The sequence below is a fragment of the Lethenteron reissneri genome, chromosome 9 (genome assembly GCF_015708825.2).
Source record: "Lethenteron reissneri isolate LAM-NWPU_2019-01 chromosome 9, ASM1570882v1, whole genome shotgun sequence".
Taxonomy (NCBI): domain Eukaryota; kingdom Metazoa; phylum Chordata; class Hyperoartia; order Petromyzontiformes; family Petromyzontidae; genus Lethenteron; species Lethenteron reissneri.
In genome coordinates, this window is record NC_083787.1 from 4,662,091 (window position 1) to 4,688,939 (window position 26,849).

General features: G+C 44.9%; 1 protein-coding gene across 3 annotated transcripts in view; it reads right to left on the bottom strand.

The window, feature by feature from the left end:
* The window catches only part of PHKB (phosphorylase kinase regulatory subunit beta), a 197,446-nt gene that overhangs the window by 84,446 nt on the left and 86,151 nt on the right, over positions 1-26,849 (bottom strand). For all 3 annotated transcript variants that reach the window (XM_061548725.1, XM_061548726.1, XM_061548727.1), the window contains 4 exons: positions 25,853-25,910; positions 21,946-22,023; positions 7,752-7,910; positions 5,518-5,612 (listed from right to left, as the gene is read on the bottom strand). In XM_061548725.1, the coding sequence (XP_061404709.1) occupies positions 5,518-5,612; positions 7,752-7,910; positions 21,946-22,023; positions 25,853-25,910 (390 nt within the window). The remainder of the gene's footprint in view (positions 1-5,517; positions 5,613-7,751; positions 7,911-21,945; positions 22,024-25,852; positions 25,911-26,849) is intronic.

Here is a 26,849-nt window from a genome sequence, read left to right on the forward strand (position 1 = left end):
TATTTGATATCTCAAAAACCTGATGTGATAGACAAAAACTGATGCCAGATTTGGAATCAGCACCCCAAAATTACCTTAAAACCATTGGAATACCTTATGCCAGAAAAAGTGTGTTGACCAGTGTAATGAGTGTGATTTGTTTTTAAAGTATGACCATAGAAGGACAGCTGTATATTATACACTATAATTTTTATTTTATTTTACTGGTAAGGCCCACAGCTCTTATTCAGAAACCAATTGGCCACAAGTGATAGCCCAACGAGATGGCTTATCATCTGGAAAGTGATAGCAGCCAAATATTCTAAAAACGCACGATTCTAAATGTGGAGATAAAAAACGGAGGACCCGGAAAAAAATCCACGCGACCACAGAGAGAGAGACACGCAAACTACAAATATGCAGGCGCCAATCAGGGTTGGGATCGAACCCACGACCTCCTGTATACCAGGCGAGGTTGTTAACATCTCGCCACTGTACAAAACTCTCTTTTCCTCAAATGCACAACATTCATTTCCACCTGAACCAACGCCTCGACCACGAATTGACCGCAATCTCCCACAACGCTTTCTGCCATATTTTGCTCAAACGCTGCCGCATGAACAGAATCGAACTCGGGTGGAGGAGTACACATGTACGTCGAACTTCTTTCGCACCCTACATAGCCAACCGTGGTAATTGGAGGTGCGGGTGAAGGACAACACGTGTGAAAGGATCATCATCCTTACTCTTTGTTTATTTCGTTAAAGTCATGTAGGTAAAAAAATCAATTAAAATGAAAACAAATAAATTAAATCACGACGTTTCAGAGGCAACACAAGCTTCCGTCTTCAGGTAGAACCGTCACATCAAAACCCTTGTAACATACCTGGCCCAGTATCACTTGATACAGTCATTTTGCTGTGACGGTGCCACCTGAAGACGGAAGCTTGTGTTGCCTCCGAAACGTCGTGATTTAATTGATTTGTTTTAATTTTAATTCATTTATTTTACCTACGTGACTTGATCGAAAAAAACCAAAGAGTATGGATCCTTGCAGTCACGAAAACTTCTAATCTAGAAAAAAATCATCTAGAAAGAATCATCATCACCATCCACAGGCAGATAGCCCGTAGGTGTCTACTGAACGTTTCGTAATTTTTTTGAGAGGTTAGTGAGAGGTTAGCTCCGTGTTACTCTCATTCCCTTCATCCCACATTGTTTACTCACAATTGGCATCACCGAGGGTGAACTTATGCTGGTCATCCCTAAACGTTTAGACTCATAACCTCTTTAAAGCCTCTGATCGCGACATATGGTTGTTATTTTTTTATTTGACTGTAACCCACGTGATTTAGTGGTCTCATCAAAACCCTTGCAACATACCCGGCACAGTATCACTGAAACAAATGAATGAGGGGGAAAAAACCTACTGCACAATTTAAGGTTTCATTGTCAGTTGTGGACTGCTGTTTGCTCCAGAGCACGATTGAATTTGTCTACCAAGATTGTGCTGTTTAAAATAATCCAAAGCAATCCCTGTGGATTAACATTGATCAATAATTCATTCATTATCTTTGACACTCTATGAGCACTGTGTCACGCAGTCAAAAAATAAACAATTGCATTTGAAACGCACAATCACCTACGCATTTATTTGTCTATCTGTGCATCACTTTTTCATTCTGTACAAAGAAAACTGTTTTTTGCAAAATAAGCGATCCATCTTGCTCTGAAATGAATTAAAAACAGGAAAGGTGACGACAAAAACAGAGCAAAGGCTAAAAAATAAGGAAAATATCGTGGCGAGATACAAGTTGCAGTCAGAGACGCAGCGAGAGAAAAATAAACACGGGCATTGGAGGACACACGTGGGATTAGAGACACCTTATTGATGGTTAAGAAACGTCAGTGACCTTGGAGGGACAATGGATGGCAGCTGATGGACAAGACCGCTAAAGGATTGCTAGGCCAAAGGAACACACGCCCAAGAGGACCACTGCCACAGAGGTGGAGCGATAACGACTGCTCTTTTGCATGAGATGGATTGTGGCATTGCAGCGATGGTGTCATTATGGGAAGGCCTTTAACCAGCAGGGAAGAGACCGTACCTGATGATGATACAGACTGGAAGACGTTGTTTTACAACGCGGTAGATGTGTTCCTCAAGAGTGCCGTGTTAAGGTGGAAAAAAAACGCGTGAAGCGAAAACAATTTCCCCGTAAGTAACAATGTAACGATAAAGTTTGGGAACTCAGATAAGATGCAATGTAAGATGACAATGAACTGTGATGTACCGCTCAGCTAAGTAATTTTCCGCTCAGAAACCGCGTTACAACGGTGAGCGTCCCGCGTCATAACGGTGCGCGTTACGCGTTGTGCGAAAAGTGTTCCCGAATGTAAAAACCGCGTAATAGCGAAAACATGTTGTGTGGATGCGTGTTAAGTGAGGACCAACCCTATTTTTTAATATTGAAAAACAGGCAAGAATTTTTTTGTTAATGCCGATCGTACCAGCAGGGTGTTTAACCACTCAAACTCGGCACAGATAAGTTGGCATCTTACTCGCTGAACTATCTCTCTCGCAACACTTGCCGGTGGGTGTCTTGCACATCACGGTGGAATCCCTACACGGTCCACCGGCTCGATCACCAAATAACCAGCTTCCAGATATCCACCGCCTCTCGCGTTGGTTGCCACCTCCGGGGTACAATAGAAACCAGGACATGTCACGGGAAGAAGAACGCCTCACAACACCGGAAGAGAGGAGGAACTGCAAGCAAATGCATTGCCGTGGTGCATTATCACGCAGTTGACAATGTAAAAAAAGGCCGTTTCCTCAATAAGAGATCGATCCTGGAAAAACCTAGGACAGGCGACAAGCTTAGTCACCGTGCCTTGCTAGGCCTTAACACCAACACTGAAAGAGAACCCTTCCTTAAAGAACCGCAACATCTCTGCTTTTCCCATGATCGCTACCAATCCAGTTTTCCCAGGCTTATATATATATAAAATAATGTGTGTGGAGTTATCAGCAACTGAGACTGGTGTCATCAAACTCTGTGCACTTGTGAACTCTTTCAGATTGAAAAGACAACATTCATTTTTCGCTTGTCATCTTCGGGGATTGAACTCTGGCCTCCTCAAGGCTAACCGGCTCAGTGCCCCGACACGGTGCATTTAGCAACTTGAGCCTCGCTGAGTTTCACTTCTACCGAGTCACTTCCAAAACCATCGTGATGAGACGCCGCACGCCTGCCGACGAGTGGCTAACGATGGCCCACATCCTTGCAGCACGAATAAGACATTAATGCCGATGTGTGTGAGCAATCGGGGCAAGCAGCCGTGGCCTATGAAATGTGATGAACCGTGCAGAGTGCTGTGGGGTTTTTTCAAATTGAATATCGCAAGTCGGTAAATGAAAAAAAACGATTAACAAAAACCCAACCATAGATAACCTTTAGGCGAGACCATAACACCTGCATTTATTTAATCTGTCGTTTACATTGATCAGGTTCAAAGAATTACTCAAATAAAAATACAGATGTGACGCTAACGGTAGACGGAGGTTGTACGTCTTCTGCTCGCGTACATTAAAAGTGATTGTTGAATTTTCGGTGGTGGGAAGAAAAAAAAGCAACAGATACAAAAAAAATCCCCCTACATTTGGGAAGCAAAATAAATAGAACTCTTCCACATTCATGCTGTCAAATCTGTGATGCCCTGAAAGCTAATGCAATGCATGTTAAACAGACAGCGTTACCACCTGTGCAATCTGCAGTGGTGCGAGCACCTATCTAAATCATCTCTCTCTAATAAGGTGTGGCCGACTGCCTATCTATAATTGCACACCGGCCAGAGCAGAGTTTAGCATCTTTGAATATGCACGGTGTGTCCGATCCACAGTGACGCGTGGCCACCATTAAAAGGCCACTGTGTAAATGAGACGGTGCGCATTTCAAAGTGGCCAGAAATGTATCTAAAAACTCTTTCCAATATGCAAACGTGGCCAAAAAGAAAACGTATATTAATTTTTTTGGGTGTATGTGTGAGGGGCGTGGCCATGTACATATGGCGGCGCTGACTCTGAGGAGAGCGGCAGGCAACTCTTTAGGCAGAAGTGAAAATAAAAACAAAACTGTCCGTGGTCCCAAACAAAATGCACTTAAAGGAGTGAATAACCCGACAAAATCTGGCTTCAAGTGGCTGCTCATTTTCCATTATACTCGTTTACATGTACATGCGAATCTCTCACTTTAACGCAGCTGTTGTGCGAGTGTGCAGCGACGGGACTCCTTTCCATCTCTGACCCTTGGGTGACACCCACCTCAAACCTAGAAAAACCCTCTTGTTGCAGCAGCCCTTTCATGTTCAGCAGTTCTACTGCTGTATCTTTCCACCTGATGACGATTGCTTGTTTTGCGATCGAATTGTCGTGATTTTTTGTTTGTTTCTACCGACGTGACTTTACCGAAAGAACCAAAGAGTATGGCTGTTTTTATCGCAATGCATTGCCCCCGGTAAACCCTCTAATATGTATTTTTTCCCTCGGCTATGATAGATAAAAACACAAGGGTGAAATGAAAGATGGACACGGAGGTTTGGCTCCTGTTTCTGCTACAGGCTTTCAGCAAATGAGCCTGAGACTGTATGTAAACAATTACGAGTGAGGGCTCTATGGGTGAGAAACGGGGCGGGTAGCCATTTATATTCCAGCGCAGAGCAGCTTTCCACAGTTATAGATTTATCCACAATTACTGCAACACTTATTTCCATGTCTGAATTGCAAAAGACCTAGGACATCACAAAAGGGCCTCGAAATGCATGCAAACAAAGCGATCATTTCACATGCAAGAAATGTACTGTCACGGAACATTGGCCTGTGATTCATTCAAAGTGCAGGATACTGCCCCAAAGCATGTGCAATTCCTCAGTCAGCAATGACTGTAGTGATGGCACTGGAGGGAGCAACACGTGGCAGAGAGAATGAAAAATGTCGCGTACATCAACACCGTGAAGCACCAGCCCACCCGCACCGTGGTTCCACCGCCACACCGAGGATCACAACGCTTCCGTTTCCGCCACTTCCTTCGCACTGATCCACTGGGAAAAAAATCCATCCGATCGTCCCTCTTTGCTTCAAGCCCTCACGCTAACCTTGCTCGTTTCAAGCAACGCGTTCGCTCTCATCTTCTACAACTCTAACGGCGCTGTTTGTTGCTCGACGCTTGGATGTTTTATTAGGCCTTCAGGGGTCTGTGCTGAGCAACTGTGATTTTTAAAAAAATTGCTCTTAACAACCTCCAGCACCACCCACTGCACTCGCTGTATGCAAAAAAAAACACTTTCATCAGTCTGCATGGCACTTGCACGGTCCACCAAGACCACCTACCTACATTGCGACGTGAACAATTATGTGTATTGAACTTCTAATCGCACCGTACGTAGCCAACCGTGCTAATCGGAGGTGCCCAATAGTGTGGGGAGGGGGGGGGAATTACTGTCCGAGCAGTGGAGTGGTGGGTGAGAGAGGCACCGCACCTGGTTCGAGTATCTCATGCTGATGTTGCGCCGATCCTCAATGGCAACAAAGCGATGCACGGGGTCCAGCTCGTACGGGCTCAGCAGCCTCTCGACTGGGAACACGGGGGGGGGGGGAATGGGAACAGAACACGGCACACGTGAGACGCGGCGCGACCGACGTCCGACATGGGACAAGGCCGCGAAACGTCGCGCGGGACACAAGGACACGGGACACACACACACAACGAAAGATACGCGACGACGGGATACAGGACGCCAAGATGCATGGCGTGGGAGATGGGAGGCTATGCAGCAGGGAATAACGATGGACGGATCGATTCATTGATTGATATTGATTGTTATTCTCAGGACGCGTGTATTGAATCGGATGTGTAATAATCGAGGTGTGCGTTTCAAATGGTATCTGCTGCAGGCAAGGGGGTTCGCATCGCCCCTTGCTACCATTCAACGTGATGTAAAAATAAGAAATCGCGAGAGCCTGAATCGGACACAAATCATTCATCGCCAGGTAGGGTGAATCATTCCGCACGTTGGACAACAAAGGGCATAAGAACCAGGGACGATGCGCATTGTGTAGCACATGAAGGACACACAAGCAAGCATGTCTACTGTTTTACTTAACGTTTACAAAATTTCGCCACGAGAGGTAAATCCTTCTATGAATTAAAAGCCATAAGCTGGTGTTTGTGAAAGCTGTGATATGGAAATGGCCAGACCGTGTCGGTCAAAGAACCTATTTGACGACGGTTCAATTATTCACGTAATTAACACGAGATGGAATTACCTTTTCTATGGGAGAGGCTCAAGGGTGTGTTCACTATGTTCCGTGTCCAGTTAAAGGTTGTTCTTTTGTTAAATACCTATGGGGTGGTTAAATCAAACCTTTTTTCTCAATAGAAAAATGAGAACTGTTTATTACTTCCCTTCTACGTGACTTTACCGAAAGAACCAAGAAGATGAATCCCTGCAGTCACGAAAGCTTTAAATCGAAAAATGAGAACTGTTGTTTACTTTGTACGTTTTAATTGATAAATACTTACAGGTACAATATACAAAAAGTTAGCCATTCTAATAATGTAATTAAAATGGTTATCAAACAATGTTCTTCGTCTAAAATGCTTAGGGCTTTAATGAGTTTTGGAATTTTTAATGCATTTGGTTTAAATAATTAAATTGCTGATTTCAAGAATGTAACGAGATAAATTGTAAATGTCACTAATTTTACCCATAATTAAATGTAATGAAGTCTTGACTTAAGTGATTAAATTAAAAACTTTGGTAATTTATCTGCTGAAAATATGAACTTGTTGACAAGGAGGCTATTTGTTGTAGTTTATTTAGATTAGTTTCCTTTATCCTATAGCATCTCGGCGCTGTAAGACAAAGATTACCCATAATGCCTTTAAATAATGTTGCTGCAAGTTGTGTTCCCGAGCACCTATGAAGGCCGCGACGACACACGAGGGGGTGGGTGCCCAGCACCACGCCCGGCCGCCTTTGTCTCCCCAGTGGCGATATTAACACACCACACCAGGTACACATTTAAGGCTGAGTCGACCTAGGGGAGGCCCAGGACCGGTTCAGAAAATCGTCACCGGTGTTGGTCGTGAGCTGGAATCGAACCCGGGTCGCCGTGTTCGTAGCACAGCACGTATAGACACACGCGCGCTCACACACACACACGTACATACACAATCACACACAATTGAAATGTTCCTCCTTTAGCTTTGCAGACTGTTTGCAGAAGTGCGGTTTTGCGAACCCCTTCTCGGGCTGGTAAAGCCTGTTGAGCAGTGGGAGGGGCAGGGACACAACGCCTCGCTGCCCTCGTCTTCCCATTGGTCGTGTGTTCTTAACCACACCACAACAACGACCAGGTACTGATTTTAGGCGAAGCAGACTTAGGCTGAGCACGCTCGTTATGTGTTATGCCGCGGAGCATTATGGGCGAAAGCCAAACATAAGAACTCCCTTTTGTGTCTCCGCATATTGAGACAATTATGTTTTGAGTCTATGAGCCTATTTGGCCATCCGAAACAGACATCACCAAGCAGGCAAACTATGGAACGGCCGGCACATCCGGGATCAGAAGACTCTTGCCACTCGTGACGTGTGTTGCCACAGAGCGAACCTGGGTCTCTGGGATTACACCAGTGAAAATACCGTACGCATACACACACACGCGCAGATACACTCATGCTGTTCTTAAGTAGTAATTTGCCATTACGTACCCAGCAGGTTGGCAATGCAGTAGAGGGCCTGACCCCACAGGAAGAGGCGACCGTCTGATCCGGTGTTGCTGGGGAAGCGTTTCTGGCTGCCCGGCATTTTCTTCTCCGCCTCGATGAAGTCGTTGGGGACGTAGTAATACTTGGGAACGACGGCATGGCCTGCGACGCGGGGGAACGGGGGGGGGGTAAGACGTTACAGAAAATGCAGCGGCGGGCAACGCCACAGGAGGCGGTTATGAGGCCATCTCCTGTGGCTCTTCAACATTGTGTAGCCAACCAGGGGCGCAGTCACTGTGAGCGGGTGTCATGGGTGACCGGGAACCACCGGCAGTATTTTGGACATGGCTCAGACACCAGCAACGTTTTGGACAAATACCATGCCGAGTATGCTGCCGATCGAACTTCTAAAGTACACAGCGCACACACATCAGGTTCAGCGTTGGGTCGGTGGCCAGAAGTTGCGTAGATTGAATGCAATTGCAGTGCAGTGCAACTCACCCGTGATGACCGTGGGAGGGAGGGGGGAAGGGGGCAAACTGCACGGATCTTAACTGCAATCTGACCCAATAACCACTGTGAACAGTTCACTTTCGCAGGACACACTCCCCAGCGTGTAACGTGTGGACGAGCCCCTGTATCCAACGAGGGCACGGGGAGGTCGCTGTAGAGCAGTGGTTCTTAACCTGGGTTCGATCGAACCCCAGGGGTTCGGTGAGTCAGTCTCAGGGGTTCGGTGAGTCAGTCTCAGGGGTTCGGTGGAGGTTAAGACACACACCTGACTCATGATTGTGCACCAGTAAAAAACATATACCTATGTTTTGAATTTGAAAAAATATATTTTATTTTTCCAATTAAGAAGGGTTCTGTGAATGCGCATATGAAACTGGTGGGGTTCAGTACCTCCAAAAAGGTTAAGAACCACTGCTGTAGAGGGTTGGGAGAAGGAGACAAAGGCGGCGGTGGTTGCTGGACAAGATGGAAAAGAAGGAAGAGTGTAAAGAGGAGCCTACAAAGGCGCAACTAAAAAGCCCGTGGAAAAATTCTCAACGTGGTGAGGTGGGGAGGGGGGCTGCAAGAATGGTAGTCCAGAGTTATAATGGAAAGACTTGAAATTTGCAACTATGAGAGGGCATTTGTTTGGTCCGAGTTCACAGCATATGGTATTGCTGGATTCACTGGGCAATGCTTTTTAATGCGGATGGGTGACACGTTACAGCTGATGAATGGCATTACTCTTTGGACCAGGAATAGTATGGGCGTAGATTTGTAATGGATGACTCATCTTTGGTTGACATTCAGAGAGAAATCTCCAGAAAGCAATGTGCTACGTTTTAAACTGGAACTTTCTGATGTAAATCTGGGTAGCTTGTCTGCAGAAAACAAATGGACGATAACGATGATAGATGTGGACTATAAAACAGCAGTGGCATTTAATGTGTCAGTTAATACATTAAAGAAGAGTAAATATTAATGCGATAAAAAGCAACGTCGCGTGTGTGTGTGGCGCGCGCGCGCGCACGACGGCCTACTAAAAATAACCAGAATGTAAGTTTGCAGATTCGATGAGACAGGTTAACCGTTCACACAGACCGTCATGAGACAATTTACCATAATATTTTCACAACCTAATTATCTTTCTCGTCGTTAAATAACTAGCCCAGCAGAGGCCGTGCCACAAAGATACCATAACCAAATTTCTATTTAAGAAAAAAAATGTAAGAAATAAAAAATCAAGGGACCAAAGGTCTTTTTTTAAATCACATTTTCAGGAGGGAAAATGTCAAAGCTGCAACAACTATAATAATTTCCAAGTGGCTGCAGATGTTACAATTTAAATTCAAGAAATTTTAGCTTTATTCCTTCAGGCAATTTTCACAATTCCTTTCATTATGTCCTATTTATGTGGTTTCCTCTTTTACACTGCCTTTGATATTCATGTTATGCATAAATCAAAAGATGGGTCGATATTTTTAAGTGTTCTAAAAAAAAATTCTTTATTACGGAAAAATAGTGTGCCACTGCATATTAATAACGATCTAATTGCTATGTACGATATCATTTTAAATTGCTCGATTTTATTATATTGAGCCGTTCCCTAATACCGGGAACTAGCATTAATTGAATGGCTGTTGCACGTGGCTTACTTACGAGTTGTATACTGATGTAGAGTCGTACATCTAACAGCTGAACACCTTTACAGGGCATTCAAGGACATGCACAGCATGTTAGCGGCTTCCAATACCTAACACACCTCCATTTCAGACCAGGCAGTGGCACTGTATGGGCCCACACGGATTGATATTAAATGCATATGCCCATTAAGTAAGTTCATAGTTGCACATTTATTCATCAAGTAGAACAGCACCATGAGATAAACGTGTGTTTAGACGCAATAAAAAGTACGGACTGCGATATCAAAATTCTCATGGGAATTTTGTCTACGTTTATTATTTGGGTAACAAGAAAATGCTGAAAAATAAATGAGAACCAATCCGCAATGAGACCAATCCGTGAATGTAGAATGCTGTAAGAGAGCACAAGCTAAATTTCGATTTAAATATTTCGTGACTGCAGGGATTCATTTTCTTGGTTCTTTCGGTAAAGTCACGTAGAAGACGCTGTCTCCCCGACAGACCTGGTCTTCACCTGAGGACGGCTGCTTGCGTTGTGGCCAAAACGTCGTGAGAATTATTTTATTATGTTTTATTTGTATTATTTTATTACTTCCCCTCTACGTGACTTTACCGAAAGAACCAAGAAGAGAGCACAAGCTGTGGCTCACAACTGCTATGGGGGTGGTTTCCATTGCCAATTCAGAACAGCAACTACCCAGTCCATTAATAAAACAAGGTGGGGTTATTGGTTTAAGTGCCACGATAATATTACATTTCAGTCAATCGATTGTCAAGATTACTTGGGAGCAGCAAACACCCTACTTCCCCGAGTTTAAAGTTCTTACAAGCAACTAAAACAGTTTGCCAGAGCGTTTCCCTCGTGTGAGTAAAGAGGCCTTTCTCCGTGACTTCAGTCGTCCAGTAACATGACGTTCTAGGGTTGTTGTCCAGGAACACGTTGTTTCTCACGATACGAGAGTAAGCAATTAAGAGAAGAAAATAAACAAATGAATTAAAGGGGTTTGAGGGTGATAAGTTCGAGAAGCCCTTCTGTGAGAATTACTTAAGATACAGCGTTTCTATCTAGATACTAAGTGGCTACATTGCACACAGATGGCACGCTTAAATTATTTAGCGCATGCTATTGCATGTGACTTCCCACAGTCAAAACACCAGATACATTTACAATATATAGAGAGATAATAAAATAAATGTTCCAATTTGTGTCAGCCTACATAGCCACATAGCCACTCTGCAGCCTCCTCATCCAGCATGTGCAGGGCTACCGGTCAGCACGGCACGCCCCGACGCACTTTACAAGCGGAAGACGATGTGTACCCCATGGTCTCCCGCTCATTCACAGTGTTGGACTGTCACGTTGGCCCCGCGTTGAATGCATGCACATGTGTGGTTGGCAAACGTGCGTTGTCTAATGATGCTTAGTAATAGCGACCGTTTGTCTAGGATGGTCTCGGCACTCTTCTATAGGAGGCACCTACAACGGGAAGATTGGCCATTAGAATTATTGAGGGTTTGGTAACCTGAGCACCCAGCAAACAGCCACGCATGAGAGGGGAGCACAATCAACACCAAGCTAAGATATTTGTATTTTACCAGGTAAGTCCCACTGTGCTTTTTCAGAAGCGACCTGACCACGTGGAAATGTATAGCAGCCAAATACTCTAAACGTACGTTGATTCGAAATGTGGAGGGGGAAAAACCGGAGGGCCCGGAGAAAAATATCCACGCGACCACAGAGAGAGAAAATGCAAACTCCAAATATACGGCAGGCATCAGGCTCGGGGTTGAACCCACGACCTCCTGTATAACAGGCGAGGTAGTTGACATCTCACTCCCGTGGCACCCTATCATGACCCAGCCACTCGCAGGCCAAGGCTGTAACATCCATAACCAAACCAGTCTCAGACCTACTTAGCTGCCAAGATCCAATGAGATTAGGTGCATTTCAAGTTATTTTGTCATAGTTGTGGAAACTTCAATGTGTAAAAAATAAATCTCGAAAGCGGTTTGGTGCTAAATGACACAGAATGGTGATTTTGAATTGATCTGTGCCATCAAGTGATGTACTTCCACAGCATCAAGCAGTGCGAAATAACTCTCACATGTACCAGACTTGCAGATTTCCACGTACCAGACTCGCAGATTTCCATGGCTATGACCTTCACATTAAATTAAACGTTGCACCAGTTTCAACAATTCACTTGTTCGAAATTATTGTAATTCCATGAGTAATGCATCTGATTTGACTAATGTGTTCCCAAGTGTCCTTAATCTCACGTTAACAACTCGGTGGTGACAACCGAGCTTTATTACAATTGTGATATAACTCAGCCCCATTACAGATTTTTTTTCATACAGAAAAAATGTGTGTAAAAACATTTTACATTTTTAAACGAGCATCTATCTAAGCCTGCTCACGAATACCAACCAACAGGGCATACTTCTAAAAGAAATACCAGCATGCGTGTTTTATTACACAACAAAATAATACTTGATCTAGAACGCGCATGCACATTACTCAAAACTAGCACCACGCAGCGCAGACTTGACCCGCCTCATTTGAATCCAAGCCGCTCGTAAATTCAAATGACAGGAGAGGGGCAAATAAGACTGTGAGTGGAAACAACGAGCACAAACAGCTTAAATATACGCTCCAAGCGTGGTGGTGTTTCATTCAGACGCTATCTCCCCGACAGATCTGGTCACCTGAGGACGGCTGCTTGCGTTGTGGCCGAAACGTCGTGAGAATAATTTTATGTTTAATTTTTATTATTTTATTGTTTCCCTTCTACGTGACTTTACCGAAAGAACCAAGAAGATGGCACAAACAGCTTGCGAAGACCCGGGCACATACGTAGAGCGGAGGAGGCGTACTGTGATAACGGCTGGCAAGAGGTCAGAGGGCAGGGGACCAGGTGAGGGGTGAAGAGCGGTGGGGGAGTAGAGGGGTGGGAGGGTGCAGGGTTGGGGGAAGCGGCGTTGATGGCAAAAGCCATATCGATGGCAGGCAGTCAGTTGGTTCAGCTCGAGGTATCAAAATATGATTGCATTCCATATACTCATTTGGAGTGTGCCGGCGCTGTGGAAACCAGATCAAGTTTTCCGCACGAATGGTTATGTCATTTTGCAGGGAATGTTTTTTTTCATATATATAGTTCCTGTAACGAAATATCGGTTATGAGAATGAATGCATTATCCTTCAGCTGGAAAGGGGAGATCCCTGGAGAACCAAGTAGCAAAGGGCAATACTTCACATATCAATAACGACGACGACGACGACGATGATGATGACATGCGAGTGTGTGAATGCAACAAGCACTGTGATACGGTTAAAAGGCGATTTTACCCTGGACTCGAAACCAGGATCCAACTCGGTGTCTGTGAACTCTGGGGTCACCCGTCGCCCTACGTGTGTGCGCTCGCTGCCCATGTTCAATTGCTCACGGGCCACCACGCACGCATTCCCCGTGAGACGCAGCCAGTAAAACAGAGGGTTCAGTCGCACTCGCGTCGCAGCAAACTGTGTCACTGCAAACCCTACGACCGCACACGGTGGGGGTCCATTTTCATGCAGCGCACGGTGCAACAAAGGCGGTGGGGGGGGGGAGATAAGAGCAGGCCAAGATACTCAGAACGGCCGTCTCTGGCCGATTCACTTGTCACTAACCCATGCATTAAAGTGGTGCCCTCAAGCATTTTGTTTACAGGAAAGAAAGCAATTTTGCTGCACTCTCTGTGATAGTGACGCTTTTGTGGATAGCTTGCTAATAAAATTAACCTGTTACTTGTGCATTCAAAGGTCAAATCTGTTGTCTGCATTCCACTCGATAACGCTTCCCAAGTGACAAAGCGATACACCAACCCTGAAAGAACATCTCCCCTATGCTCATTTTACATGAAAGTCAGAAAATCCACAAATTAAATGGAAGCAATTATCTTTGTACTCATCAGAAAAGTACCCAAAGGCAAAACTGGCATTCACTTTTACAATTAACAATGTAGTGCCAAACTGACAAAGTCAAAGTGTTAAACTGGCTACACTTTCTGACAGACAAGCAGTAATTAGGAGACGTCTTAACGGAAGTAAAGCATTAACCAGCAGACTCAACAGAAAGATTTTTTTAAAATAACCCGACGAAACGAAAACCCGCGCTGAAGCCACTGCGTTTGTTTTTCCCGCGAACATTCCGCCACGCACCCGGCGCGACCAACACAGTGCCCACATACGCAGCAACAACGCCGTCTTTCTTTCACTTTGACGTTTTAAAAATATGTCGTACACATCATCCGTGCAAAATGGCGGGGGGCGAGGGGGGGGCCTTCAACGACCGCGGCCACGGGAAGGGTTGTCCGAGACCTGGAAGAGAAAGCGATTGCTCTGACAGGCCTGGGTGCAGCAGGTGATACCTATGGCCGGGCCGCCTTTGCATGTGCTGCACCAAGACTGTGGAATGCCCTCCCACCCCAGTGGTTAGACAGGCGAGGCCACTCGCCATGTTTAGGTTTTCTACTGAAGACTCACCTGTCAAAGGTGCAGGCCTACACTTCCCATATATGTATTATTATTTTATCTTAGTGTCGTGCATTGCGCACTGAGATCCCTGGATGAATTGCGCCGTATAAATGCAAATTATTAGTATTTCCCTCCACCCTTTTGCCCCCCCCCCCCCCCACCGTGTTTACATAAAGTGCGCACTCGTCAGGCTGACTTTGCGACCGCTCCTCACAGCTGAGTTTTAGCTGCAGGTAAGCGCTGCGGCTGAATTACAAGCCAGGTCGCAAGCAAACTCTTTCAGTAAAAACAACACGTTCATTCTGGTGGGGAAAAAAACAGGGGTGGTTAAATTCAGGTGAACTGACGTGCAGCCGTTGTTGTTAATCCACCGGCCCGGGGCAAATTCAGTTTCGCTCACGTGTGTTATCACAGCTACGTGGCAGTTTCAACAAGATTGGGTTAATAAACAAGCAACGCTTGTTTATTTTAACTTATTATATTCGTCCCGTTGAAACGAGCCACAGCAGTTACGATGGGAAAAATTGTATAAAGTTTATTGCATGACTATTTGTCCAGAAATATGGGGGGTGGGGAGAATGAGATCACTCTCTTTCTCTTGCACAGGAAAAGAACAAATCCGAACAGATTTCAGAGCTCGCTTTGGCGAAATAGGTTAATTGCTTTATTATACATTTTCCCGTTGCCTGCATCAACGGAGCCAGCCGAGTTAACACAGTGTTGGCTTGTTTGTCGGAAAAACATATAAAATGCATGTTTTTTTTCCGTTGTTCCAGTTGGCAACTAGTACTTAATTAGCAAAAAACCGGCAATCACTTCAGGAAGTAAAAAAAAACACAAGACAACACCACCGACGGCTGCAGATGCCATTTTCGCTGCTTGCGTTCTGGCAAGGCCACCTGAATAAGCGTACACAGTTCATTTTTTTTTAAACATCTTCGAGAATAAGTCCTCTGATGGCACCAATTAAATATAATTATTCCTCGGGGACGGGATGTGTGCGCACTAATTACACGTTAAGTATTAAGTCTCAGTGAAGGCATTACGCAAGTGGATTTTGGCTGACACATCTCGTTTGAGGGGGAATGATGATCATGCTGGGGGAGAGAAAAACACTTACTTACACCCAAGGATTTAATCGAATGGGACCCCCCCCCCCCCCCCCCCGTTATTTAAAAGCATCCTGAAATTTCGCTTTCTACCGACATCAACTTAGAACGCCTGGCAGGTGCAATGCTGTTCACGACAGGGGAAGCTGCGTTTGAATTAAGGTCAAGAACAATGAATCGTGGACAATTCAGTGAAATATTCTCCACCACACATTTTGTCCCCTTCGACCATTTGTGTTCCGGGTCGTACCGTGTGTGGCTCGGCACGATGTCTCCAAGTAAAAACTAAACTATAAACAATTTCTGTATTTCACCAGGTAAGACCCACTGAGCTATGTAACTTTTTCAGAAGCGACCTGGCGACCACAAATGACAGCTCAACGAAGTGGCTTATCACGTGGAAATTGAAGGCAGCTAAATACTCGAAATGCATGTTTATAAATGTGAAGGGGAAAAATCCGGAGGACCTGGAAAAAAAAAAACGTGACCACAGGAAGAGAGACGCCACAAACTCCACATATACAGCAGGCGTCAGGGTCGGGATTGAACCCACGACTTCCTGTATACCAGGCAAGGTTAGTTGACATCTTGCCACCGTGTCACCCCGAGTACTGGGAGCACAATGCCGGGACATCATTCCGAACAATACGCGGGGAACAAAAAAATCCTCACATCAGAGAGCCACACAGTCGAAACCAGAAAAAAAAAACGGACGTCGCGAATATAACTGTGACTTCCCCAGGGCAGCTCGGCAACCGTCAGCCACTGCCATGCATGGGGGTAGTGCGCTTTGAGGTGGTAAAGGTGGCAAGAAGAGCCTTGCCAGATAAGGAATTAACCCAAGATTATGTCTGCTTAGTAGATATTTAAGGTCCCTCAGCGCTCTTAAATATATAGAGCGGGGGAGGGGGGAGGGTGTTAACCATGGTGTCGCAGTGAAAGTCCCACGGCGAAGAAATAAAACCTGGGGCCTGCTCAAATTATGCATTCCTAGGTAATTTCTAAAATCTGTGTCACCCCACGTGGGAGCCGGACATCCCCATTAAGAGATGTACAACACCTGAGAGGGTCTTTCTAGGATAGCCTAAAAGTTAAACAATTCAATATATATATAGTACAATCCGTATAATCAGTATTCCCGCAGCACAACGGCTCCAGTGTCCATCTTTGTAGCGACAATAAATGTGAAGGATATTTCTCCGAGATCAAGATTCAAGCAGCGCAAAGGATCTATACAAAAATGCCACGGGCACACCAACGCTATCAAATGATTTTAATGGGCACGATATATTCATGATAAAGGTTGTTGGGTGTTAGATCGCGTTATTATAAATGTGTCACAACCCTCCACCGCCCGACATGGCCAATCAGTAAAAAAATGTGTCACGTTAACCAAACGCCAATTAGTTACTTCTTCTTGTTTGAAGAGTGAATCCACAACATTTAGAATTTTGTGGATTCACTCTTCAAACACACCTGTGGGCTGAAGAAGTAACCAATTGGTTAATTGCTTTATTACACATTTTCCCCTTGCCTGCATCAACGGAGCCAGCCGAGTTAACACAGTGTTGGCTTGTTTGTTGGAAAAACATGGAAAATTCGTGTTTTCTTTTCGTTGTTCCAATTGGCAACTAGTACTTAATAAGGAAAGAACCTGCAATCACTTCAGGAAGAAAAAAAATCACAAGACAACACCACCGACAGCTGCAGATTCCATTTTCGCTGCTTGTGTTTCCTGGCAAGGCCATCGGAGTAAGAGTACACAGCTTGTTTTTTAAACATCTTCGAGAATAAGTCCTCTGATGGCACCAATTAAATATAATGATTTGAAGAGTGAATCCACAACATTTAGAATGTTGTGGATTCACTCTTCAAGCACACCGGTGGGCTGAAGAAGTAACTAATTGGCGTTTTGTCAACGTGACACATTTTTTACCGATTGGCCGTGTCGGGTGGTGGAGGGTTGCGACACATTTATAATAACGCGATCTAACCCAAAAACCTTTATCATGAATAATACTGGTCGCGAAAGCCTACGTGTTAAACTGGGCACGATATACGATGGGCATTCATGTCCTAATTCATTTTAAAATCTTAATGGCAGGCGAGTGGCTCCTTGAGGCTGCAAATAGCGTGTTTACAACGAGGGCCCTTCAGGCAGAGCTCAGATGAACCATTAGCAGCTGCAAACTCGAAGCTGGGACATCGGGGTTAATGTCCTGAGATCACTCCACATGTGCGTGCGTGTTGGCTGTCTTAACGCGTGCACGCGTTGCATTGTGGGGGAGGCGGTAGCGTCGTGGTTGGCGCTTTGCACGCGAGTTCAATTGCCGCTCCCGACCAATGACAATGGCGAATATTTGAACCGATCCTCTGCCTTCCATAGGTCGACTCAGCCTTAAATGGGTACAGTGCCCGGTGAGGTGTGCAAATATAAGCATTGGGTCGACGAAAGACGGCCCGGCGTGGTGTGGGCGGCCACCCACCCTGGCGTGTGCGAGTGTTGGCCTTCAAAGGTGCTCGCTAACAGCATGTGACAACCATTTGATACCAGCGAGTTATCATATAATACATTTTTATTTAGCCACGTAAATAGATTTGCTGAGGTGGTATCAATTTCTCCTGCAGCCTATGGATTATAATAGGTGGCGGCTTTCAGCACTTGTCACAGTCGTGCAGAAGGCTACACAGGAGTATTCATCTTTTCTGTGTGTATTGTCGGATGTTGCCGCTAACTGGAACCAGTGGTATCAAGATTGAACTCTCTGGAGGAGGAATATGAAAGATGCTGCTCAGTAGCTAGTGGCAACCACCCTCAAAAGCAACACCGGGAAGAAAATTAATAATACAAATAGGGCTGTGAAGGTGCGTCAGTGAAGTCAATTTATGAACAAAAAATCGTAAGCTTGCAACATATTTGTAAGAGGTTATTCAGGCCTCGTTAAAAAATGGCAGCCACCCCTACATTCTAACTCCTGACCTAGGGGAGGCACAGGATCGGATAAAGCCAAGTTCTATTTTGCTCTTGATGTGGCCTAAAAATCACCAGGTGCAATCGATATTAAGGTATTTGTAATAGATTACTCAGGCCTCAAAAAATGGCAGCCACCCCACCTCCCAAAGGCGGGAAACCCCCTGCAAGTCACGCACCGATGAGGCCATAACGCTATCAGGTCCAACCCATCACCTCCCGTCCAGCGGCACGCGTGGGACGAGAGGTGAGACTTTTCCTTTCCAACTATTCTCGTATTAACCCATTAGTCGAGCGAGTGCAGCGACCATTGGGTAGAGAGATTACTGTAGTTATCCAGCCCAGCTCCAAACGGAGCAATGTGAAGTGTACCGGGTGGCTAAACCACTGGCAAATTGGCGGCGGTGGAGACGGTGAATCTGCTAAACGCACCTAAATCAATGAATGCAGGACATCTGGTTCTATCAAAATGATCTCCAGCCAACAAGCCCTTTGCTGCTCCGTGGCCTCGCCTCACTCGGCGCAAGCGCTGTGTCGCAGGCCAGGTCGCGGAGAACCGCGGCTTCGGCTGTTGCATTGTGGGGGAGGAATTTGCGCGCCATGCCGGCCTTAATAAGGGGCTCGCTAACGGCGCTTGTGGCGAGAAGTTTCCGAGGCTAAACAAGGAATATTTATCATTGTTACGGGGAGGGGGTGATGGTAGGTGGGGGGGGGGGTCAAATGAATTGCACGGTGATTTTAAAACCAGCAAGTGCAGGGCTCAGTGGCACGCCAGCAAGCCCACCAGGCATTTCCAATTTCTATGCGTAATTATAAAAATTCAGTTAGCAGCCAATTTCATTATGCGTTAAAATTCATGATTAAAAGAGCAAAGCCATGACACCCTGCAAATTAATGTGTCAGTTGTGGTTATGGAGGGAGGGGTGAGAGCAGAGGAATATGGAATTTTCGTTTAAAATAACATTTCCTTCACAAAAAATAAAGCATAGATGTACACAGAGCTATGAAGCATTAGAAAGTTCCCAACCAAGTTTTAGTTTGGCTTAAAATACCAACATGTTGTGAAAGAGATTTGAGTCCATTAGGATTGGGGAGTTGAACACGGGAAGAGCTCCTCAGGTGTGTACTCTTTTCCTGGATGCGTCCAACTTCAAAGTGGCCCTCACTGGACAGCCATGTCAAGCATCTTTGTAGAGTTATGATTCCACGCAATAATTCGTTATTCTTTCACAATTCAGTTAACAGACAATTATTATAACATGTATAATTGTTATCTCATAATACTCATTATAATAATGATAAACAATTTTATTCCAGACTTAAAAAGAGAGTAACATAATACATTTCCTTTGGAGAGCAACACCAAAACTAAACTGCACGACCCTTATAGCCATGAATAAGTAGGACCTTTATCTTCACTGGATATCAGACTTGCTTCAAACAATAGCATTTTAATGTACTTCCTGCAATTTCTAATGAATAGAACTCCTGCTGATCCATGGTCCGTGCTTTTCTCATATCGTTCAATGCTCCGACTGCTTCTGTTGTGTGTTTGATGAAGTTTTAGGCCACTCCGAGACCTTCAAACTGACTGCCACTGCCTCGCATGCCCAAGGCAGGTAACAAACACCCGCTCACGAAGGCTTTTCTTTTAATATATTCTCTCAAGCATTTATGAAAGGCACTGCGAATCTCAATAGAGTATACACCCTCGGCACAATGGGGAAACGTGTTACAGGGAGGGCTCACAAGGGGCTTGTAATGACTGCGAGGCAAGGCTCGGTGCTTTTTCACTTCACAAGTGCTTTTCCAGGCCCAGCTTCTTAGTAAATAGAAGATTGCAAACTGAGAGGTAATTTATTAAAACAGCATTCATGAATTAATTGAGTCGCGGCTTATCTGGCCGCTGCATGCAAGCGGCCGCAAAGTGAAGAGGAATGATGCCCGAGGGGCGAGGAGGTCCAGCGGGTGAAAACGACGCTCGCTTGCAAAGAGCACCTTGGAGGTGAAGGAAAAATGGAGCGCTCCCAGGTGCGCGAGAGAAGAGCGACGAGCGAGAGACATGGGAGAAAATTCAATCCGCCAGCATGGCTCCCTGACCTTGGCCAATGGCCACGTAAACGCCTTTCACGTCGGTGGACTGGCGCGAAGAGTCGCACCGTTTCAAACTTCCGAACGAAAATGGTTAAAGCGGCGCAACGCGGCGGCGGGGACAAACGATTCGCAAACGAGCCCCACGACGGCCCGTCAGTGACCCGCTGCGCATGGGACAGTTCGAGTTCACGGCCAATGTCGACAGCTGACCCGGACCTGCTCCAATGCTGCCGCGGAATTTCCGTGAAACTTAATCAAACGTTACCGGCCCCCTTGTACGAATTAAATACACAACGCGGATTAAAATTTTTTTTTTAATTCGGCTAATTGGATAAAAACGACTCTGTGTATGACGGGTGATTAAAATGCTTTACGTGACAAATGTTTTTACACCACGCGTGGGCGGATGCGCATTTTTCAATAGTGACCTCTAATATCAATGCACTCATTCGTGGCGTTTACGGTATGGAATTTTCAATCTGAGCACGGTTTACAGGAACACTGCATGTATCAGTGGTTTGAATGCACCTGGGTAAATTTGCATGATTATCAGTTGAATATGGCATGAAAGACGAACCAAGGTTGTGCCTCCCCTACGTTGCCAAGGCAACTTAGAGTAGTTTTTCCACAAAAGGCACAATATGAATTAATTATTATTTACCTTCATATTAGGGAACTCAATAATCATCTTAACTGAAGCATCGTCATCTTTACAAACTTGTCCCATTTATAAACAAACGATGTGTGAGACCTGCTATACAAACGGGCATCTTAGCGATGATAACGCGATCTTTGTTTTACAGGAATGGCTTGCTGAACGTTACAATTCGGTGCGTTTCACGATATTACATCAAAAACGTGCGGCCATTTTGCATTCCCCTATATCGTTGGGGGTTGTTGTTTTTTGTGTCGTTGTTGCCATACAGCATCTTCACGGAACCTTCCAGCCGCGCACGGTGATGGAGGTGACGAGTCATGGGCATCACGTGACGGAGTGTTCAGGGCACGCCATGGCAGCGGACAGCAGCAGCCGTGGGCCGGGATGAGGAATGGACCAGCGTTCTCAGCTCTGCATGCACGGACGCCCTTATTTCCCATCAATCTTGGGCGAAAGTGCCACTCTATGGCATACAAATGTAAAATCAAATCAAAAGGCTGAGCTACTCACTGTTGCCTTGTCACCCCCCCCCCCCCCCACCGCCTGAGTGATCCGTGCCTTTCTACCTACAACCCTCGAGTGATGTGGACACATGGTGAGAAAGACAAAGTGGGGGTATAAAATCGGGAGCGGTAGGAAGAAAGTGCAAAGGAATTGAAAGCTGGAGGAAGACGGGGGTAAGGGGCTGAAGGGAGACGGAGCTCCGATTCTCACCTGCAGATGTCTGAAAGAGCAGTGGCTTCAGTAAGTCCTGATACTCGCTCACTTGCTCAGGACGTCCTCGGTACACCCCTGGCAAGTGGCAACAAACACACGGCGCAACAAGTGTCGAGCATATCAAACAGAACGAAAGTTTTGCTCACCGATGCGCGCATTGGAGGGATGCCTAACTTTAATCAACCTAGATTTGAAGCTTTCGTGACTGCAACTATTCATATTCTTAGGTTTTTTCGGTAAAGTCACGTAGGTAAAAAATCAAAATTAATAAAAGTATTTAATCAACCTGATCTAAGCCCCGATGTTTTACACAGCAACTTCTTCTCCCTTAAAGGCATGGCCCAAAAGTTGGCGTGATTAATTATTTGATTTCCAGGCGACCACACGTTAGGAAATAAACATCGCCAATGGGGAGCAGAATGGGGAGCAGAATGGGGAGCAGGAGTCGTCCGTGCAGCAGGCCAAGGAGAGAAGTCATCTAAATTGTCGGGTGTCTACATGGATAAGGCGAAATGACTCGTACACGTTTAAAATCTGAGCTGATAGGCATGCACACCAAGATCACACGACGTTAAGCCAAGACTGTACCGTTGAAATATGAACAGTCACTCTCAAGCCCAGTGATCACCGATGTGAATTTTTTAAAAGGGCTGTCAAACTTTCTGTCCCTGAACTTACTAACAAGGCCTTCAAATGGCTGCACGCTATCAATAATTATTTTTTTCCATCTGTGAGTCATCCTTCAGAAACTTGCAGGAGCAGGAATCAATGATGGAACAACGGGATGTGGTGGTAGAGCTGCATGCTCGGGATTGGGGATTCCACACACCCACCACACTCGTAATGATTACACTGGTCAACAAGAAAACAACATTTTTTTCTGGCCTAGACTTTTGCAGCTGTTTTAGACTAATTTCAAGGTGCCGATTCCAAATCTGATCTCAGATTTGCTCTATCACATCTCATTTTTATGCTATCGGCATACCCCATTTTCATTGATTTCACCCAAAATTAACTCTGTCACTTATGATTGCAAGTTGTTGCGAGTCAGTGACTGCTTTAGTGTTAAAATATGGTGCTGTATTTTTAGGATAGTGTGTTCATAATATCATTTTATGTAGATATCCACATTTATTTGATATGTTTCTTCCGCAGTTTTTATTGCAAATGCAATATTTGATTTCTCAAAAACCTGATGTGGTAGACAAAAACTGATGCCAGATTTGGAATCAGCACCCCAAAATTACATTAAAACCGTTGGAATACTTTATGCCAGAAAAAGTGTGTTGACCAGTGTAATAGCATCGTTAGCTCTCAGTCAGGGTTGATTTTGCTTGGCATTGGCGTGTATTTTTAACGGTCAAGTCATATTTACTACAGTTCAGTATGAATACATGAGCAGCACAGATTATAAGTGAAAGAGTTAAGACCAGATCCTCATGGTTCTTAAAACACATTTTTTTTCTCCCGAGTAATTACGTTAAATTAACAGCAGATTGCCATTACATTTTTCATTGCAGACGCTAGCTTCCATGCATTTATCTAACAGCAGATTACACACTGTGTGCATTACCTGCGAAAATGTTTTAAAATTATCATCGCTTGAAGAAATTTAAAAAAATTAATGTTCCTTTCAACGAAAGATTGATAAAATCATTTTAAAAAATTACATGAAGGGTAATTGAGAATTAAAAATACGAAGGCATTTGTTGACACCCTACACAGCTAAACAAATGAGGCATAATAACCAAAGTGCATCGTGGAACACTCCAATGCATAACGCACAGAGGGACGCAAGCATGTAAAGACAACGATCCCCCGTATAGCCTTAACAGAATGTGGGGCAAGTGCTGTTAGCGAGCACCTATGAAAGCCAGCACGGCACACGAGGGGGTGGGTGGGCAAAACCACGCCTCGCTGCCTTTGTCTCCCCGGTGGTGATGTTTACACACCGCAATAGGTCCTCATTTGAGACTGAATCGACCTAGGGGAGGCCCAGGACCGGTTCAGATAACCATGACTGGTATCGGCCGTGAGCGGGAATCTAACTCGGGTGGCCGGGTTTGTAGCGCACCTTGCTAACCGCTACACTACCACTCCCCATGCACACACACACACACTAGGGGAAAAGCGGTCAACAGCAAGCACCATATAATTTACTTTTCTAGTTTATGAAATGGTAATTATCAATGGATTATTATGCAGCTTCAGTCCAGCCTGCCACTCGGGCAGCGTGCTGTTCTATGGTTTGCATCGCAGGCGCATTCTACGGAAGGTTTAAAGAATACACGAGGGAAAACCTTCAAATGTATTCACAGGTGTGTGCGCGCGGGGCAAAAACTTGAATGCATGTACGTTGAACTTCTTTCGCACCGTACACAGCCAATCGTGCTAACTGGAGGTGCGGGGGGAGGATAACAAACGTGTATGTGGCTTTCACTTGAAAGGCTTATGTGAGCATGAAACAAACACGGGAGAGTTGAAGAATGAGCGGGGTTCATGCTCTATAAAGTAAAGGCACGTAAACGTTGTCTCACCCCGCCAAGCATATCCACGAATTGTCACAATTCAGGGTCAACTATTCGCTTCAAGAACCGAATATTCTTTTTTCCGTCTCATCTTTTACGTACGACATCTACCACTGTTCATCGTTATGTTTCTTCTTCTCATTTGTAAACGAGATGTGTTTCCTCTGGAAGCCAAAACGTACCATCAGCATATAATTTGCGTATCGTTTGCATATTTAAAAAAATGTTGCCGAGAGTCAAGCGGATGGTGACGGAAGGCACGAGAAGCGGCAGGTGTTACCCCGAGGGCAGTTTGTTTATTCTTTGTGAAACTGGCGACTTTCTTTGGTGCTGGGCATGGGTCCAAGTGACATAAAATGCACGGCATTATGGAAAGTTTCTGACGGCTGCCAGCAATAAATCAGACACGACCAACTCCTTCACGTGCCAATTATTCGCACATATCATGAGCGCAGGAAGAAATCTGATCAAATGAATCGATGCGTCGTTACATGCCTACCATGCGTGACATGTGCATTGTTACTGGGAAGCTGACTGATAACGGAGCGAGAAACAGTTCGATTGTAATGCCACTCCTCCTCTTTACACTTACACACACACACACACAGACCCCTAACAGGGTGTAACTCTTACACCATTGGTAAGCTCTGCGTCCCTGTTGTGCAATGCCGGTACTCCTTGCTAAACACTGCAGCATTGTCCATATGTCTCGGTGCATTTGCTGTGCACTTGCAAACAGATTTTCAATCGTGATGCACTTTCATAGGGCAATGGACAACGGCGTGTACACAGGTACACCAGCGCGTTGCACGTACACTCATGAAGGCACGGATTCTTAATCTACATGTGCGGATTGACATAGATGCATACAACAAGAGTTTGCATTCGAAACACGTGATGTAAATAAATTAGAAAAATGTGTAATGTAAAGAGCCTTTGTCAATCCACTCCGAGATGAAGGCTTCCAAAGACCGCGTCAATTAGGGGGGGGGGGTGGTGGGGGTTGTTGGACCGTACTTCATCAGGCTGGTCGGTGTGGGTTTGTCAAAGGTGGGTGCGCGCCAGGACCGATCCAGATTTCACTCGCCACTGAAGTTTAGCGATGTCCGAGAATCAGAATCAGGCTCAGGTCACCGGGTTGAGAGAGCAAAGCGATAACCACTGCATCGCCGCTCTACCGCACACTTGCAATGTCTTAAGTGTTGAAGATGGGAGGCCTGCCGATTGCAATTTTGAGAGGTTTAATACGGCATAATTGAAGCCAATTTAACGGATCCCCATTACGACAGAGCAGCAGTTAGTCTGGTGATGAGATCGCGTGTGCCAGAATTAAAGCCCATTTCTTTGGGGACGATGCAAAGGCACAGAACACTTACCATCAATTATCATGTAGATGAAGAAGAGAGGGAATTCACATTCGATGCCATCAAAAAGCTGTGAAAACAAATAACAGATTGGGAAGTTGACTACTCTGCGTGCATGTATGCACAAGCGTGTAGAGGCAGAACGGATGGTCTTTGACAAATCGCTACGACTGTACGGATATGATCATCAACATCAATGGAGATAATACTGCATGTGCTGCAACAACCTATCTACATACAACATGTGCTTTGAGTTCAATGCTCCAGCTCTCATTACATTGTGTTATCGTCTCTGTTCGAAGCAGGTAATGTTATGCGTCATAATATCTTCATAGGCCAAGCAACTGGGAATATCTTATATTGCGAAAGAAAATAATTTAGCTATGGCCAAAGTAAAAAAAACATTAAGACACCTTCACTTAAAAATTTCACAAATATAAAAAATTCAACTGCACTTTCTACCAAATGTCAATTTAATGCAGCTATTCTTCATAAATTTAACAAAGGCGTTGTGACTTCGTTTAACGAGTGTTACCATTGAATTATTAACTCTTTTGTGGCAGAATGATTTGTGCACCGATTTCAGGGTTTAACGTTAATTCCACACTTGGGGTAAATTTAAGCACATCTTGGTGATGCGTTGTGCAAGCCCAGTAAGACTAAATGATTCGCTCTGCATTCTCTAAGCATAATAACTCCATCAATAATGTGATTAACCGCACCATCATAAATAACCCATCATGTAAAAATGAGGCACAGTTTGCATAAAGCAGACTTCTACATTGGCAAAAGATTCCACATTTTCAAATTCGCACTGCAGACAATATCCACACATTAATTCCGACAGAAATAAGCAATAATTGCAATAATATGCAAAGGCCTATTAACAGATTTTGAGTATTTTTTTGGACGAAAAAAATGTCATTAGAGTGCAATCAGTAGCAATGGTCTTGATTTAATTTGCAAATATGTCTTTTGGATGAGTTGCTGCATGACAGACTTCAATTTA